The 14,176-nt window shown below is 40.8% G+C and overlaps 1 protein-coding gene across 2 annotated transcripts in view; it reads left to right on the top strand.

Moving 5' to 3' along the window:
* The window catches only part of astn1 (astrotactin 1), a 440,186-nt gene that overhangs the window by 124,873 nt on the left and 301,137 nt on the right, over positions 1-14,176 (top strand). For both annotated transcript variants that reach the window (XM_069684331.1, XM_069684330.1), the window contains exons 9-10: positions 6,617-6,701; positions 12,015-12,089. In XM_069684331.1, coding sequence (XP_069540432.1) covers positions 6,617-6,701; positions 12,015-12,089 — 160 coding nt within the window. The remainder of the gene's footprint in view (positions 1-6,616; positions 6,702-12,014; positions 12,090-14,176) is intronic.

Below are 14,176 nucleotides of genomic sequence, written 5' to 3'. Positions count from 1 at the left end.
GAGGGTAGGCGGAGCTAAGCGGCTGCTTTTCCGCTCTCTGCAAGTGTTGCGAGTAAACAGTAATCTACTATGGCTGAACAAACAAAGAAAAGATGGATGACTACAGATACAACTTGAAAATTAAGTGAAAATCCAAAGAAAAAGAAACAAATTCAACGCTCGGATGAAGGCAAACAGTCTGAAAAGGAAAGCGACCGTCAGCGAGGAAAATCAAGAGTTACAACCAGAGCCAACCGTGGACGTCACACATGCAACACTGTCTGGATATCTGGGAAGTGTGCTCTCGCAATTACCGTTTATATAGGTATTTATAGTTGTCGCCAAAGAGAACGAAAGTGAAATCTTCAAGGTTTAAAGACGTCTTTAAAGATGCTCAACAAAAAAATTAAATCGCTATACGTAAACACTTTATTTCAATTGCAGATGACTCTCATCTCAAACATAAAAGATAATCTGAGTTCAAATAACTTCTGAAGTGTTAAGAAATATTTTGGCAAGAAATATTAATTTTTCTAGGATTTTCATTTAGAATTATTTTGTGTTTATTTAGCAAATCTAATGAAAATAAAAGTCAGATAAACAACACAATTTCAGTTCTTTGACGGCTACGGTTTATTGATTCACATAACCTCTTGGCTTAGGTTTTCCAGACACATTTGAAGGTACTAAAATAAATGAGATCATGATAAGCAAAAACACCGACATACAGTATGTCCTGGCATGCTCATTTCTGTTGCAGAGTTCAAAGGGTTAAACACAAAGAGACATGTTTTGCCTGTGGAGACACATGTTTCCACATTGCAACTTATCCGCTTTATTAATACGCAGATATCTGCCTGATGGAGCGTATGATTCTGCGCACAAGTGTCACAACAGTGCATGAAGAAAAGAACATACTTCTAGTGCCGACGTTGCTGCGTCCCGAGTTTCAGGCTATTTAAGGGCCGTCTGTACGTTTGGCTCAGCCTGATGGCCATAAACACAATTCATATCTATGTGTTGAAGACGGTGACAAGTAGCTGCGTGGAATGTGATGAAAATAAAGTGTGAAGATTAGAAACTGGCTCAGCGCCTGTTATATTAAGTAATTATGGAATGTAACACCTTGTAAGTGTAAAACAAGTTGGAGCTGCGTGCTGTGACCTTAGAGTGTGATGAAATAGCAATTAAAACAAGATGAGGCGGTTAGCATTGTTCAGCAGCCATGCAACTAATCTAAATGAAAAGCTACACCTCCTGTCATTTCATTGCTGCTCCCGCATTACTCTTTTATTTATTATTATTTATTTTTTTGTCATTCAACAGGTAAAACTGCCAAACATTTCAGTTCTTTCACTGCACATTTAACAAGGCAGCAAAGTAGCAATTATGTTCAGCGCTACATTACCTGCATGCTGGGAGTTCTGCTAAAGGTGTGTGTTTGAATGAGGGCCGGGTGACGGTGAACAGTAGGGTAGGGCAGAGCATATGCTGAATAAAGTCGCTTAACAAGTCATGCTATTGTTTCAACTTCAACTAACAGTAATCACTGGGCACTGAGTAATATATAATTACAGAAGGTTTATTTAAGAAAAGATAAAAAATGATCTAAGCCAATATACTGTATTGTTAATATTATTTATTTTAGCAAACAAGCATTTCTCAAAATGATCCCTAGAATGATGATTTGAAATATACTAACTACTGCTCTCAGATGGAGAAACTATTTTATGGTACAGTTTAAAAATAGCCTGTACCAAAATCTTTTGTTACATGTAGTTTTAAAATATACTGCTACCGACATGTCTCTGTGGTATCAACACTCACCGGCCACTTCATTAGGCACACCTATACAATCTAATGCAGTTCAATACAACAGCACTGCCATGGATTCTGCTTTTATGAAGTTTAGTTTTTGTTGACATTTGTTTTGTTGAGAGTCGAAAGTGTGTTAATTCAATCATGTTTATTACTGAGGCCATAGTTAAAGGTGGTGTTGTACTGAACTAAATTATATTGAGATGTGTCTCAATTTTTTTGTCCTCCGTATTCATACGTACATGAGGGGGCCAGAGTATTAGAAATACCTCTGAATATAATGCAGCTCAGTACAGCCCCACCACCAATTATGAGCTTGATGCTGAAATATCATTGAACTAACACCTCTATGACTGCTTAGAAAAAAGCCTTTACATTACAGGCAACATTTAAGGAAATCTTACGGCTGAGCTGGTGTGTTGGATTACATTAGATTTTTCAGGTTGTACCTAATGAAGTGGCCAGTGAGTGTATGTGTAGCTGTTGGGTTCCATTTATGTGTATGGTGGCTCTCTACATTGGGAGTTTACTGCTATGCTGCTATAAATCCGGCAGATGTGCCTGCTTAAAGCTGTTGAAGGGAAGTAATAGTGTCAAAACAATTTAGCATATTTTCTTAGATTATGCCACCAATTATATCGGGAACTGCTAAGATCTGGTAGTGCAACTCTAAATATAAAAAGAATGCTTTTGAACAAATCCCAGAGAAAACAGTCCGTCCACAACCTGAGATTGGTCTAAATATCTTTCAAGTTTTACAAACCAAATTCAGGATGACACAGTGGAGACTTCTACCAACCTGTCAGGGTGCATGCTTTTGATATCAAGTTTCCTTTCCTTCTAAAGAATTGTCAAAGCTGTTGGCTCCTGGGACCAGCAAGCTAAGTAACAGTCTCACAGGGTAATACTGTGACTGGCCTTATTCTTAAACAAGACAAGGCAAATGATTTCAGACCAAGATTCAGTCTACTGGTTAAACATCCAAGTTAAAAATATCCAACTCAAACCTGCAGGCCAACACTGCATGGACCAGTAACAGGTAGTGGCCCAGTCTTTTATTTCAATTTACTGGTGCAGATCATCTGGTAAAAATGTTAGCTTGACAAAAACCCAGTCATAAGGATTCACTCTGTGATTGACCAGTTACTTTAGTGAGTATAATATCATCATTATGGTTAGACATGATGGCAAAAAGTAAGCAGAGAAAACATAATAAACTGGGGTTGACCTCTAATGCAGATCCCTTGAGCTGTGCGGTTTTTCACTTGCACTTACTTGTTCTGGTCTGATCTGGTCTCAACAGGCAAAGCTGAACTTTACTACAAAAAGCTAGACTTCAAACAGTCTCTCATCTGTACATGAGCCTTGTAGCTATTTTATCTGTGAAATTTAAGCCGCTACAAGATGTTTCAACTGCTGAGTTGACTGTAACAAAAAGCATTTTCTTCTACCTCATCCTCCTTCACTTACTTTTTGGCTAAACACCTCAAACAACTGAAGCACACAAATGTCTGCATTGTTCAGTCATGTGGATGTTGAATGTTTGTAGAGCGTTTACAGTTGGATGTACGGATCGCTGAACAGCAGTATTAATTGGAAAAAGTCCACACTTCTTCTGTGCGTCTTTCTCTTCTGTGAATTTAGGATTCAGCTCTTCAGTCTCTCATTAAAACCCATTTAGATCTTGAGCTTGAGCTTAAAGGGATAGTTCGGATTTTTTGACCCCAGTTGTATGAAATACTTGCCAGTAGCGTAGCGGATGCAAAGCTATTAGCTTACTCACCGAGTCCCGTGGTCGGATTTCTATCCGGTGCCGAACATAGAATAAGTAGTTCCGGTGAGATGCCAGGGTCATGAAACCAAAAAGTTTTACGCTACAAAAACAACACAGAGGAAAAGGTGATCCATTTCCAACACAAAATCACCGTCTGCCGATTTCATATACTGCGCCGTAATTTTTGGCACTATTTTCTCTCTCGGACAATCCAGTATCACTACGCCTGCGGCAGGCCGGTCTCTCAGGTAAGCCGACCTAGTAGCTGTTTCAGGGTGACTCAAAAAATCCAAACTATCCCTTTAACTGTTCCTCATCTCAGAGCTGACATGGACTCCAGAGATACCAAATGTGTCCTTTCATAAAAGTGTGCCATCAAATCTAGCAAACCTCAAATCACAGATTACCTTTCCTTTCTATTCCACTAACACGAGCAGGGAAATGAGTGAATGTGATTTCCTTTAAGCCTGGCAGGTACTGACAGTTGACCTTTTCCATTAACAGCGGTGTATAAAGCCCAGAGCCTGTGCCCTTCGCTTACCTCCTATAGAGCATGAGCAGAGCATGTTGTACATGTTACTCCTGAGTAACTCTGGAAACCAAAGGTGAGGCCCCATCAATCATAGTGGGCAAAGTCAAGGCCAACGTGTCTCCTGGGAGCTGACGGCAGAACAAAAAGCCGATGCTTCGCTGTGCTTTGCTAAAAGGCTTCACTTATCATGAGGATGCCAGCGCAGAGCATGCACTGAATCCATATTCATCCACCGCACAATGGTGCTATTCCCATTGGTGAGGACATTTCAGATATATTTTTTTAATTTATCAGACACATAATTAGTCACTTAGTCATCGAAATATTCAGCGACCCTGTCTCATCTGAAATGGTCCCACTCGGGGTCCTAAACCCAGGCTTTACAAACACTTTTAGATCACAGTGGCTCCATTTGTAGGCAGTACAGTTGAGCAGTGTTGCATGTGATCCTCTTAACAATCTCCCCAAAACGTTGCCTTAGGCCTGAGTGATAAGTGGATTTTGTGAATTCGCAGTCCCAGACAAGCTCTGCTTTGGTAAATAATGATAGTGCCAAGTGTCTATTCATTAGACTAATCACTGATCTAATCACTTCCTATTTAGGTAGAGGATGTTATTCAGCCAATGGGACCAGTCAGATAACTGTGAAAAACACTTAAACAAACTCAGTCTATTACATTTAGACATTTGGAGTAATGATTCAGAGTTAACTCCAGTATTTACTTTAACATTGTCTGGCAGTCTTTTTGCAATTCTGCTCCAGGAAGTGAAAAGGCCAACAACAAAGTAGTAGTTTCCACTGCTATCAGAAAATGGTAAAGTTTAAGCAAATAAAATGGACATCAAATTGAAAAGTAACAAAGTGGTTTGATGAGTAATTTTTTAGGAATGATACAAAAACACAGATTCATTAACAGTTGTGTGTTTACGAGTGGAAGACTATGTCACAATAGAAAAACATGATGATCGCATCGTGGAGCTGAAAAGTTGAACTTTATATAATCTAGATTTAGCAGTAAGATAGGAAATTGAGTAATTTTTCTTATAAGGTCTGAGCATCTGTTCCTTGTTCCTGATTTTGGTCTTGATGAGAACATTTGAATGTGTTTTAATTTTACAATATGTTTAATTTTACTGAGATAAACATCTGCTTGTGAAACAGAATTGGTTAGATAATTTAGATCAAAGATGGTAAGAAAAGAAAGAAGCTGAAATGCTATAGTCTGATTTTTTTTCCACCATTGGATTGGGGACTCGACTTGTCCTAAAACTAGCTAGCACCTTATTAATAATTTTTGGCTTGGAAACTAACCGAACTGACAGGTTAACTGCTTACTTGTTAGCTAATCCAAAAAGATTCGAGCACTAATCAGCAAGACATTAGCTGGCGTGCTAACTGACTTTTATCAAGTGAACTTGCTCATTTGTTAGCCACGTTAGCAATCCTTACTACTGGTTTGACCAGACACTAATGCTGTGTTCGAAATGCCATACTATGCTAGCAGTACGTACTGATTTGGCCAAAACGCAGTATGTAGTTTGCAAACAAGGCAAAATGTGCAGTATGCCAAAAATGCCCGGATGTCGTACTGATTCAGAGAAAATCGGACCAGTCTACCTCGCCTACTGTATCCCACAATGCAAAGCGGTGGAACGTCACAGCGGCAGATGAAGTGACGGACAGCAGCAGCATTCCAGCAGAAGGGGGCGCTATAGCTAAAGAAGCAGCAGTTTGCTTTTGTCCAAAACCAGAAACTGGCGCCTGGCAGCATACTGCAAAATGAATTTAAAAAGCTCCTCCTTACTACATACTACTGCTGAACGCAATATGTAGTATGTTATATAGTATACGATTTCTTACAGACATACAATTGTTTTTTTCCATTTTACTAAGTAGGACCAAAAAAGGACTTTTCAAAATATATGAAGAGATTTAAGATAGATTGTGCTTGAGGTTAGAAAAAAAACAAACAAAAAGTAAACATCCTGCAGCGTGAGGCCATTAATTTAAGATTATACAGGAAGCTTTCCATGTGATAATATAATAATGATTTCCCCTCTGGGATAAATAAAGTACTTTGTCGTCGTCGTCATCACAGTGTGGCAGTGAGCCAGTGTTTCATTCATTGTGCCCTTCTCAAACATGTTAGGAAACCATCCACTGGCACGATGCACAGAGGGAAGCATAAATTGCCATTGGCCATGAGTTGCCATTTTAGGAGCAGCTGCATTGTTTGAAAGCGATTATGTAAAAGGATCCTGCTGGAAAACTTTGTAAGCTTTTGCTGAGAAATAAAACCAAAATAAAGCTTATATAGCAGTAACAAAAAAAAAACTGACTACATCATTAAAAATGCTGATGAAGAGTTCTCTTACTGCCTGAAGAGGATCATCTTTTTAAAAGCTCTCATGGAGTAAAATAAAAGGAGAGGAGCAAAGGCAACTCTCCAATGAATTAGAGAAGGCTTGACGATAATGAACACATGATTGAATCCCCGCCTGTCTGTTTGCAGGAGAGTGCCTGTGCCTTGATGGCTACATGAAGGATCCGGTCCACAAGCACCTCTGCATCCGCAGTGAGTGGGGGCCCAATCAGGGGTGAGTTATGATAATCAACTCGTGATGGTTTATGATTGCTGATTAATGAAGTCATTAATGACAAGGGAATTCTCCTACACTTCAAACAAGGTCATGTGTTCGGTTGTGGAGATACATCATAAAGAACGCTGATGTTTACACTAACAATTAATATTCTGAATGAGAATAAACAGCAGGAACATTAAAACTACACTGATTTATTTGTAACTGATTGGTATACATAAAGAGATAGTGCTCAGCAAATTGTTTTTTGCTCCTAATAAAATGTGTATTTAAGATAGAAGTATAAATTCATACAGATTCTGATGTGTTTACGTCATAATGGTTATAAATAAAGTCTCTTTAAAGCTGTCTTGAGGATGAAGAATGCTGGATAACCAACAATTGAGCCTTTAAATGGCCACAACTATGTGAGAAATATAGGCGTCAGATTTGACTCTGATATAAAATTTGACAAACAGATAAATGATGTCACTAATAGCTCCCTTTTCCTGGATTTTGACTGTGAAATCAAAACTCTGAGGGATCTGGAGACCTGTGGGAGTCTTCAAAAAGCAACCTGCACCTGGTTTTAAATGGAGCACAGAGACTCTTTTACTGGTTCGCTTTGGAAAATAAATTGTTTAAAGTTTCTGCTGTGCGCTTTAAAAGCTCTGCGTTGACTGGCAGCTGTGTATATCTGATCCTATTCCCTCTTGTATGCTCAACACCCCCAGACCCTCTGATCAGATGCTCCTCAGCATGTCATGCTCCCAGTCAAAGTTGACAGGTGACTGAGCTTTTCCATTGCTGCTTCCACACTTTGGAACCGTCTGCCTTTAATGTTAAATCTTATCCATCAACCACCAACTTAGAAACCCCTTTTTTAATCTGTTTTATGATGAAAATTTGGCTTTTATATTTTACCAAAATGTATACATTTATTTATATAATTTACTAACCAATATTATAACACGTAGTCCCAAGAAACGAACACAGTACATAACATGCCAAAATAACAAGGTGTGGCCTGAACAAGCTGACCTACCAAAAGGGAGACACATGGGAACATATACAGCAAATTGCAAACAAACCAAATAATACACAAAGGGTAAAAACAAAGACCAACTACAACTACCGTAAAATCCGGACTTTAGCTGTAAATGGTAAATGGACTGTACTTATATAGCGCTTTTCTAGTCTTTGCGACCACTCAAAGCTGCTTTTACACTACATATCACATTCACCCATTCACACACTGATGGCAGAGGCTGCTACGTAAAGTGCCCAACTGTCAATCAGATATCACATTCATACCCGTTGGCTATGCCACCGGGAGCAATTTGGGGTTCAGTGTCTTGCCCAAGGACACTTCGACATGTAGCCTGACGGAGCTGGGGATTGAACCTCCGACCTTCCGATTGAAAGACGACCGACTCTACCACTGGGCCACAGCCGCCCGTGTGCTGTGTCCCAATCCAGGGGCTGTAGCCTCCGAAGGCCGTATTTGAAGGCCGATCGCGTCACAGAACCGCGTCGAAGGCTGTCCCAATTCGAAGATTCCTTCAGATGCGGCCGACAAATGCTTCCTCCGTTTCCCCGGCCGCGAAGGATCCATTGAGTGCATCCTTTGCGGCCCACCGTATCCCTAGATGCAATGAAATGAATTGTTTTTAAAATAGGTTAACTAACGTGACGTTAGTATTGCTAGCTAGTTAGCCCGCTAGCTACCTGTTGCTAGGCGACAGGAGCGGCGTTTGGTGACGCAAGGGTAGACCAGACCGTCTCGTTTCAGTTCGGCTTCAGCGGCCTACGCGGGCTATGAATGGCGCATCCTCCGTGGAGCGCCTCCTTCGAAGGCTGCAGCCCGTGGATTGGGACACAGCTAACAAGTCACACCGGAATATAGGAAGCAGTCTGTTCTTGGGGGTATCCCTGAGGGGGAAAAGTGCCCTGTAATAATATAGTAATAAAAGCCTTTTCGCCATGTCGAGTTTGCAATCCTGTTAGCTACCGGTGCTGTTGTTGAGCTTCGGTAACGTTGATTGTTGTGAGGATGGCGTCTGCAATCTAATCCCCCCGTGACACTGGAGCATTTATTTTTTTCCCCAATGAGCTGGCTCCTGCATAAAAGTGTCCTCAGCTTTCAGCCACACCTTCTGACTGACCAGGAAGTGACAACAACAGGAACTCAAACAAAGTAACACATGATTAATAACAGAAATGTGTCTAACTCTACAGTATTAAAATGTAGAACGGCATGAGGTTAAATAAAAAAATTAAGTAATTCTAAATCAAATTCGAATGATAATTAACGTGTCAGTAAGACTACTAAAGAGATGAGAGCGTGTAGGTGGAGTTTGTGAGGCTGTGGCCTTCACAGTCTTCAAGTTGTTTACCTTTTAATTATGCTGTGATTATTAAATTTTAATTAAACTCTCTTTAAGCACTTTGAACACTTTTTTTATATGTGCTCAAATACATTAGACCTACTTTGAATTGACTTAATGGCGTAAAGCCCTAAAAGTAATTACCAAACCAGACCGCACTGCCTGGCTGACTGTAGTGCATTGCTGTGCTTTGCTTTCTGTTTGTGAATAATTAAAGAGGGCAATCCGGCAATTAAATATTACCCCTCAATGAAGTGGTGGAATCACAAAAGAGATTATAAAAAAATAAATATAAAACAGAGAAGCATCACTGGCTGAGAAACTCTAACTCACGGTTCTCAAACTTTTTCCAAGGACCCCCTCATAATTGTAACAACGATTAAGCATTTGCTTACAACCATTTGCACTCTTAGAAGCCATTGGAACTAATTGTATTGTAAAACTTATCAACCTAAATACTTCAGACCTGTTTCATAGTGATAAACAGAAAAACATTTCCAATTGAATCATGTTCATACCACTTATACTTTAAAACAGGGGCTCATTTTATTCAAACTGCTTGTGGACTCAACTTGACAGCATTTATACTTTTCAAGTAATTGATCGTAAAAGCTTTCAAAATATTAACAGCAGCAAGACAGCCGGAGGAACGCTTTGCTGCGACCTGAGTGAGTTGATTCATGACAGATTGACGTGATGTATCACAATCAGATCAGTTTCTGTTGGTCCAAAGATAACGTGGGTGGCAGTAATGGACACAACATGCTTGTTTCATTGGCACAAATGGTCCTCATCTGTAGACATGCAGTTTCTAATGATAAAGCATATAATTTATTATAAATGTATAATCATTATTTCACGTAACCCCAGGCTATGGTTTGCGGACCCCCAGTTTGAGAGCCACTGCTCTAACTATGAGTATGGGTCACACTCAATGACGATTGGTGATGCAGATATTCAAGGTTATGGAAAGTTCAATGACTGTAGTTATTGCTTAACGTCTCCTCTCGCCGTTCCTCCTCTGTTCTGCTTTTCGGCAACAGAACGCTGCAGGAGCCAGATTTGTCAACAGAGCTGTCAATCATGACATCACACCCCCACCCCCTTTTTTTTAGCATCAATTAAATAATTATACACTTCTAAAAAAAACCTTTGGCATGAATCAGCATGATAATAACTTACTGTAATGACAGAAATAACGTTTTTGAGAAAAAAATATTCATGTGTGTATTTGGATTTTATAGTTTGACTCACGTCCCATCTGTTAACATGGAGGAGGCGGGCTTTATGACCTGTACTGCAGCCAGTCGGCAGGGGGCGTTGTGGAGGTTTTGACTGCACTTTTGGGGAGCTGTCATGTTGTCCATCTTTTGATACAGTCACACTCCAAAAAGCTTAATCCAACAATTCCCTTAACGCAACCGCAGCTTTGTCAAACACCATTTGACAAAGCTCCTTAAGAGCCACGACTTTCATCGCTTGTACTCCCCACGATGACTAACTTGATCTTTGACTGAAATTTATTGAGCACATCTAAATCAAAGATAAGTTCAGTCGTCAGCCTAAAAAGACGGTTTGATGGAATTGAACTATAAAAATAATAAATCACTTTCAGGCCAATGATGAGTCAGTAAAGTTTCGGGTGCTTTATCATTCCCTTTGGTTTGCTCATCTCTTTGGGTGCAAGGTCACTTATATATTAAACTAATGATTCCAAGTGATGACTTGATATCTCTTGGCATTGAAAAATGCTGCTTCAGACCCCGTCCAAGGAAGTTATATAAGTGCTTAATTGGGTTCACATCCGCTTGTTAAAAAGTCCTTGACATTTGGCTAACATTACAGCCTCAGTGCCAACCACTGGGTGACCACTTAGGGTGTGTATGAAGGGGTGCAACTGTTCCAGAAAGCTCTGCTCACTTTAGAAGAGATCCATCAAGTGTGGTGCTGCATGTGCGTGATGCAACCTGAAGTTTACATCCTAAAACGCGTGTACCTGACCCCTAACGTGCAGACGGGGCAGGGAGGGTTGTCACAGATGGGTAAATTTGATAGGAGAACATAATTCCTGTGTGCAGATGAAGCGTGCCATTTTAGTTTGACTGCCAGCCTGTTCAAAATGTGCTTTTTTATTTTTTATGTTCCACATTTGGTCTACATCAGAACTTCTCCCCTCAGTCCATCCAACTGTGCACCTCTGTGTCTCATTTCCCTTGTGGCCTCCTTTTGTCCCTGTCGCCGTGTGACACAGCGGGCACCCCGGGGTGACTTAAATGTTTAATGACCTCAGCCCGTGGCATGGAAGCCGCTCCCCTCTTCCTCGATGTTCTTTTTGGCTTACAGTAGTGTGGGAGTTTGCTCAGAATGACATCGGGCCCCTGTCACTTCTCCTCCTTACACTCTCACTTTGCAGACTGTTTAGTCCCCGAGCTGCCACTCCCCATTAATCTCCATCATTCTCCCTCTCTCACTTCTGCCTCTTGGCATCTGTCTCGTCCCCTCGATGTTCCCCTCTCTCTCTCCCCCTCTCTCTCTCTTTGTATCTCTTTTTTCATCGTCTGCTCTCTCCGTCACCCTCTGTCTCGCCCTCCTACTCTGTGTCTCTTTCTCCCATTCTGTCTCCTCCTGTCATCCTCTGTTATCCCCTCCCCTGGTAAATAGATATGAGCCAAAGTCACATTGCATGTCAGCTGCTGGGGAACACATTTTTCAATCAGCATGTTTACACCCAGCACACATCGTAATGCTGCTTGTGATTCGAGAGGCTCTGGAAGGGACTGAGTTGAAGTCAGACATCGACATGGCTTGTGATTTTGGGGGGTTTAGATTAGGCTGGTGGGTTCACTGAAAATGTTACCGCTTCTTTTGCTTTGATTTTAACACAGTTTTATTCTCCCCCCTCTCTTTTGTCTCTCCCTCTGATCTGCTCCCCTTTTCATGCCAGTCCCTGGCCTTACACCATCTTCCAGCGTGGTTTTGATCTTGTGATGGGGGAACAACCCTCTGATCGCATTTTCAGGTAAGGGGAACTTCACAAAACTTTGTTTTATCCGATTACATTTTCCTTAGTGCAGCACAATGCATGCTGCACCAAACACTGTACAGTCAGATATCTTATTATTCTGCTGCTCTGGCTCTTTAGTGAGCGCCGGCTGCAGAATGCCTCCTGGAGCCTGTCAGTTATAAAGGTGTTATGTAATGAATTGAGATGAGATTTTTGAATTGGAAAAGCAGAGCCTCTTCATTTCTGTTCTGATGTTGAGAGGTAAGTTATTATCTTAGAGCATCATGTTTGTGAAACTGATTTGAACAGAAAATTCATTTAGCTTTGGAAGGCAGAAATTAATGATAGGTCACTTTTTTTAAACTGTTGTCATATGAACAGTCTTATTGGCCATTTTCATCATTATAGACGTTATATAAAACTTCGTATATTCCTTTTTAGACAACTTAAACACAATGTAAAAAAACATGTAAACTCACGTTATCACCAAACAAAGTTGTTATGGCGATTGTGTTAGCAAATCTATGCCTCTATCAATCATCACACACATAGCAACATAAGTTTTAAAGGGCCAGTTCGCCGATGTTCAACCTCAGTCCTATCTTGCTATTTTGAAAAGCTAATGCCATTATGGTAGGAAAAAAATGCAATTTTGCTCTGTGCTTTTGGAAGACGCTATTCCTTTCACAGGGAGGGGCGCAGTGCACACTGGGCATTGTAGGAATGTAGAATGGGCGAAACTACAAGCTGTTTGTACAACTTTCTCCACAGCTATGGCACCAATTTCAAATATTATTGCTGCTATCGACTCTTTAAGAGTCCTATGGAGAGCCTTAGCTGGTTATGAAACAGACTGAAATGAATACTGATCGCTCTATATGACCTACAAAAGCAAACAAGACCATCTGCATGAAGATTGACTGTTCCTATATAGTTGGTTTTAATACCTGGCTGCCACCGGGTCGGTGTCAGAAGAGGCGACTAACAACACGCTGCAGAAACAACAGAGCAGAAACAGAAAACTACTTATGCATGAAGAGGACAAGATCAGCAAAGAGATGAGAGGTACTGCTTTGTCCACAGGGGTCCTCACAGTAACTTAAAGCTGCTATGCTTCCCTATGTTCCCCCGTTAGCTGCCTACTTTGACTATCTGCTGTTTATTGCTGGGCAGGTGTTGTACAGTAATGCAGGAAACAAGTGTAAAATGTGTGGCCTTTAAAAGCCAAACAATTAGTTGAAAAATGTTGAAGTGCTTAATAAGTACCATAATCACTGAATTAAAGGCAATTATAAACCACTCATTAGGGACCCTCACTAGCCAAAATGCATCAAAGTCAAATGTTATTGAAAAGTCATCTCAGAATATGTTTGAATGTCTGACATGCTCTGCAACCTTTAGCCGACTGTTTCATGATGGCAAATATGCCTAAAACAGAACATAGCTAACAGGATGCCTCTGTTTTAGACAGCAGAGCTTTTTGTTGCAGAGGTACCTAACAATGTTTACAACGGCATTCCACACCAACATGAATCATTCCCTTACATGAGAGCAGATCACGAGGTGTGGCTTCATTATCGGTCTCTAACTCCTTCCATGACGGTACGGGGCAAAAACAACACGAGTCTTTGGCACTGAGCTAATATTTCCTGTAATTGCTTTGATACGTTCCCCTCCCTGCTAGCATGTTTTCTGCGAGAAGGCTGCCTCCTCTCACTCTCTCCAGCTGCGTTGTTTAAAATCTCTCAGCTCCCACTCAGCCATCCATCCTAATTTAAATGTTTCAGCCTTTTGAACTTCTCCAAACAAGCCTGTCAGCCAGACCTCAGAAAAAGACCTTGAAGATCAGCGAGAGCTTGGAGAGCCATGCAGCCATCCTCTTGTTTGCCAAAGCAGATATTAGCATTAAACACAGAAGCAAATAAGGCAATTAGAATCACAGTGGTGGAGGGAATAAAACACAACAAAGCAAACTCGTGGATGCATGCAAAATTCTCCTGTGTCCTGGGAGATAAATGCTGAGAGTCAGCATTCAAACACACAGCATTTGCCACTGGCACAGTATTAACCGCCGGGAGATCCTCTGAGGACTGCAAACATGT

This window comes from Semicossyphus pulcher, unplaced genomic scaffold (genome assembly GCF_022749685.1).
Source record: "Semicossyphus pulcher isolate SPU_LCO1_2020_fin unplaced genomic scaffold, fSemPul1.0.p SCAF_7, whole genome shotgun sequence".
Lineage (NCBI taxonomy): Eukaryota > Metazoa > Chordata > Actinopteri > Labriformes > Labridae > Semicossyphus > Semicossyphus pulcher.
This window is presented reverse-complemented; position numbering and strand designations above follow the sequence as displayed.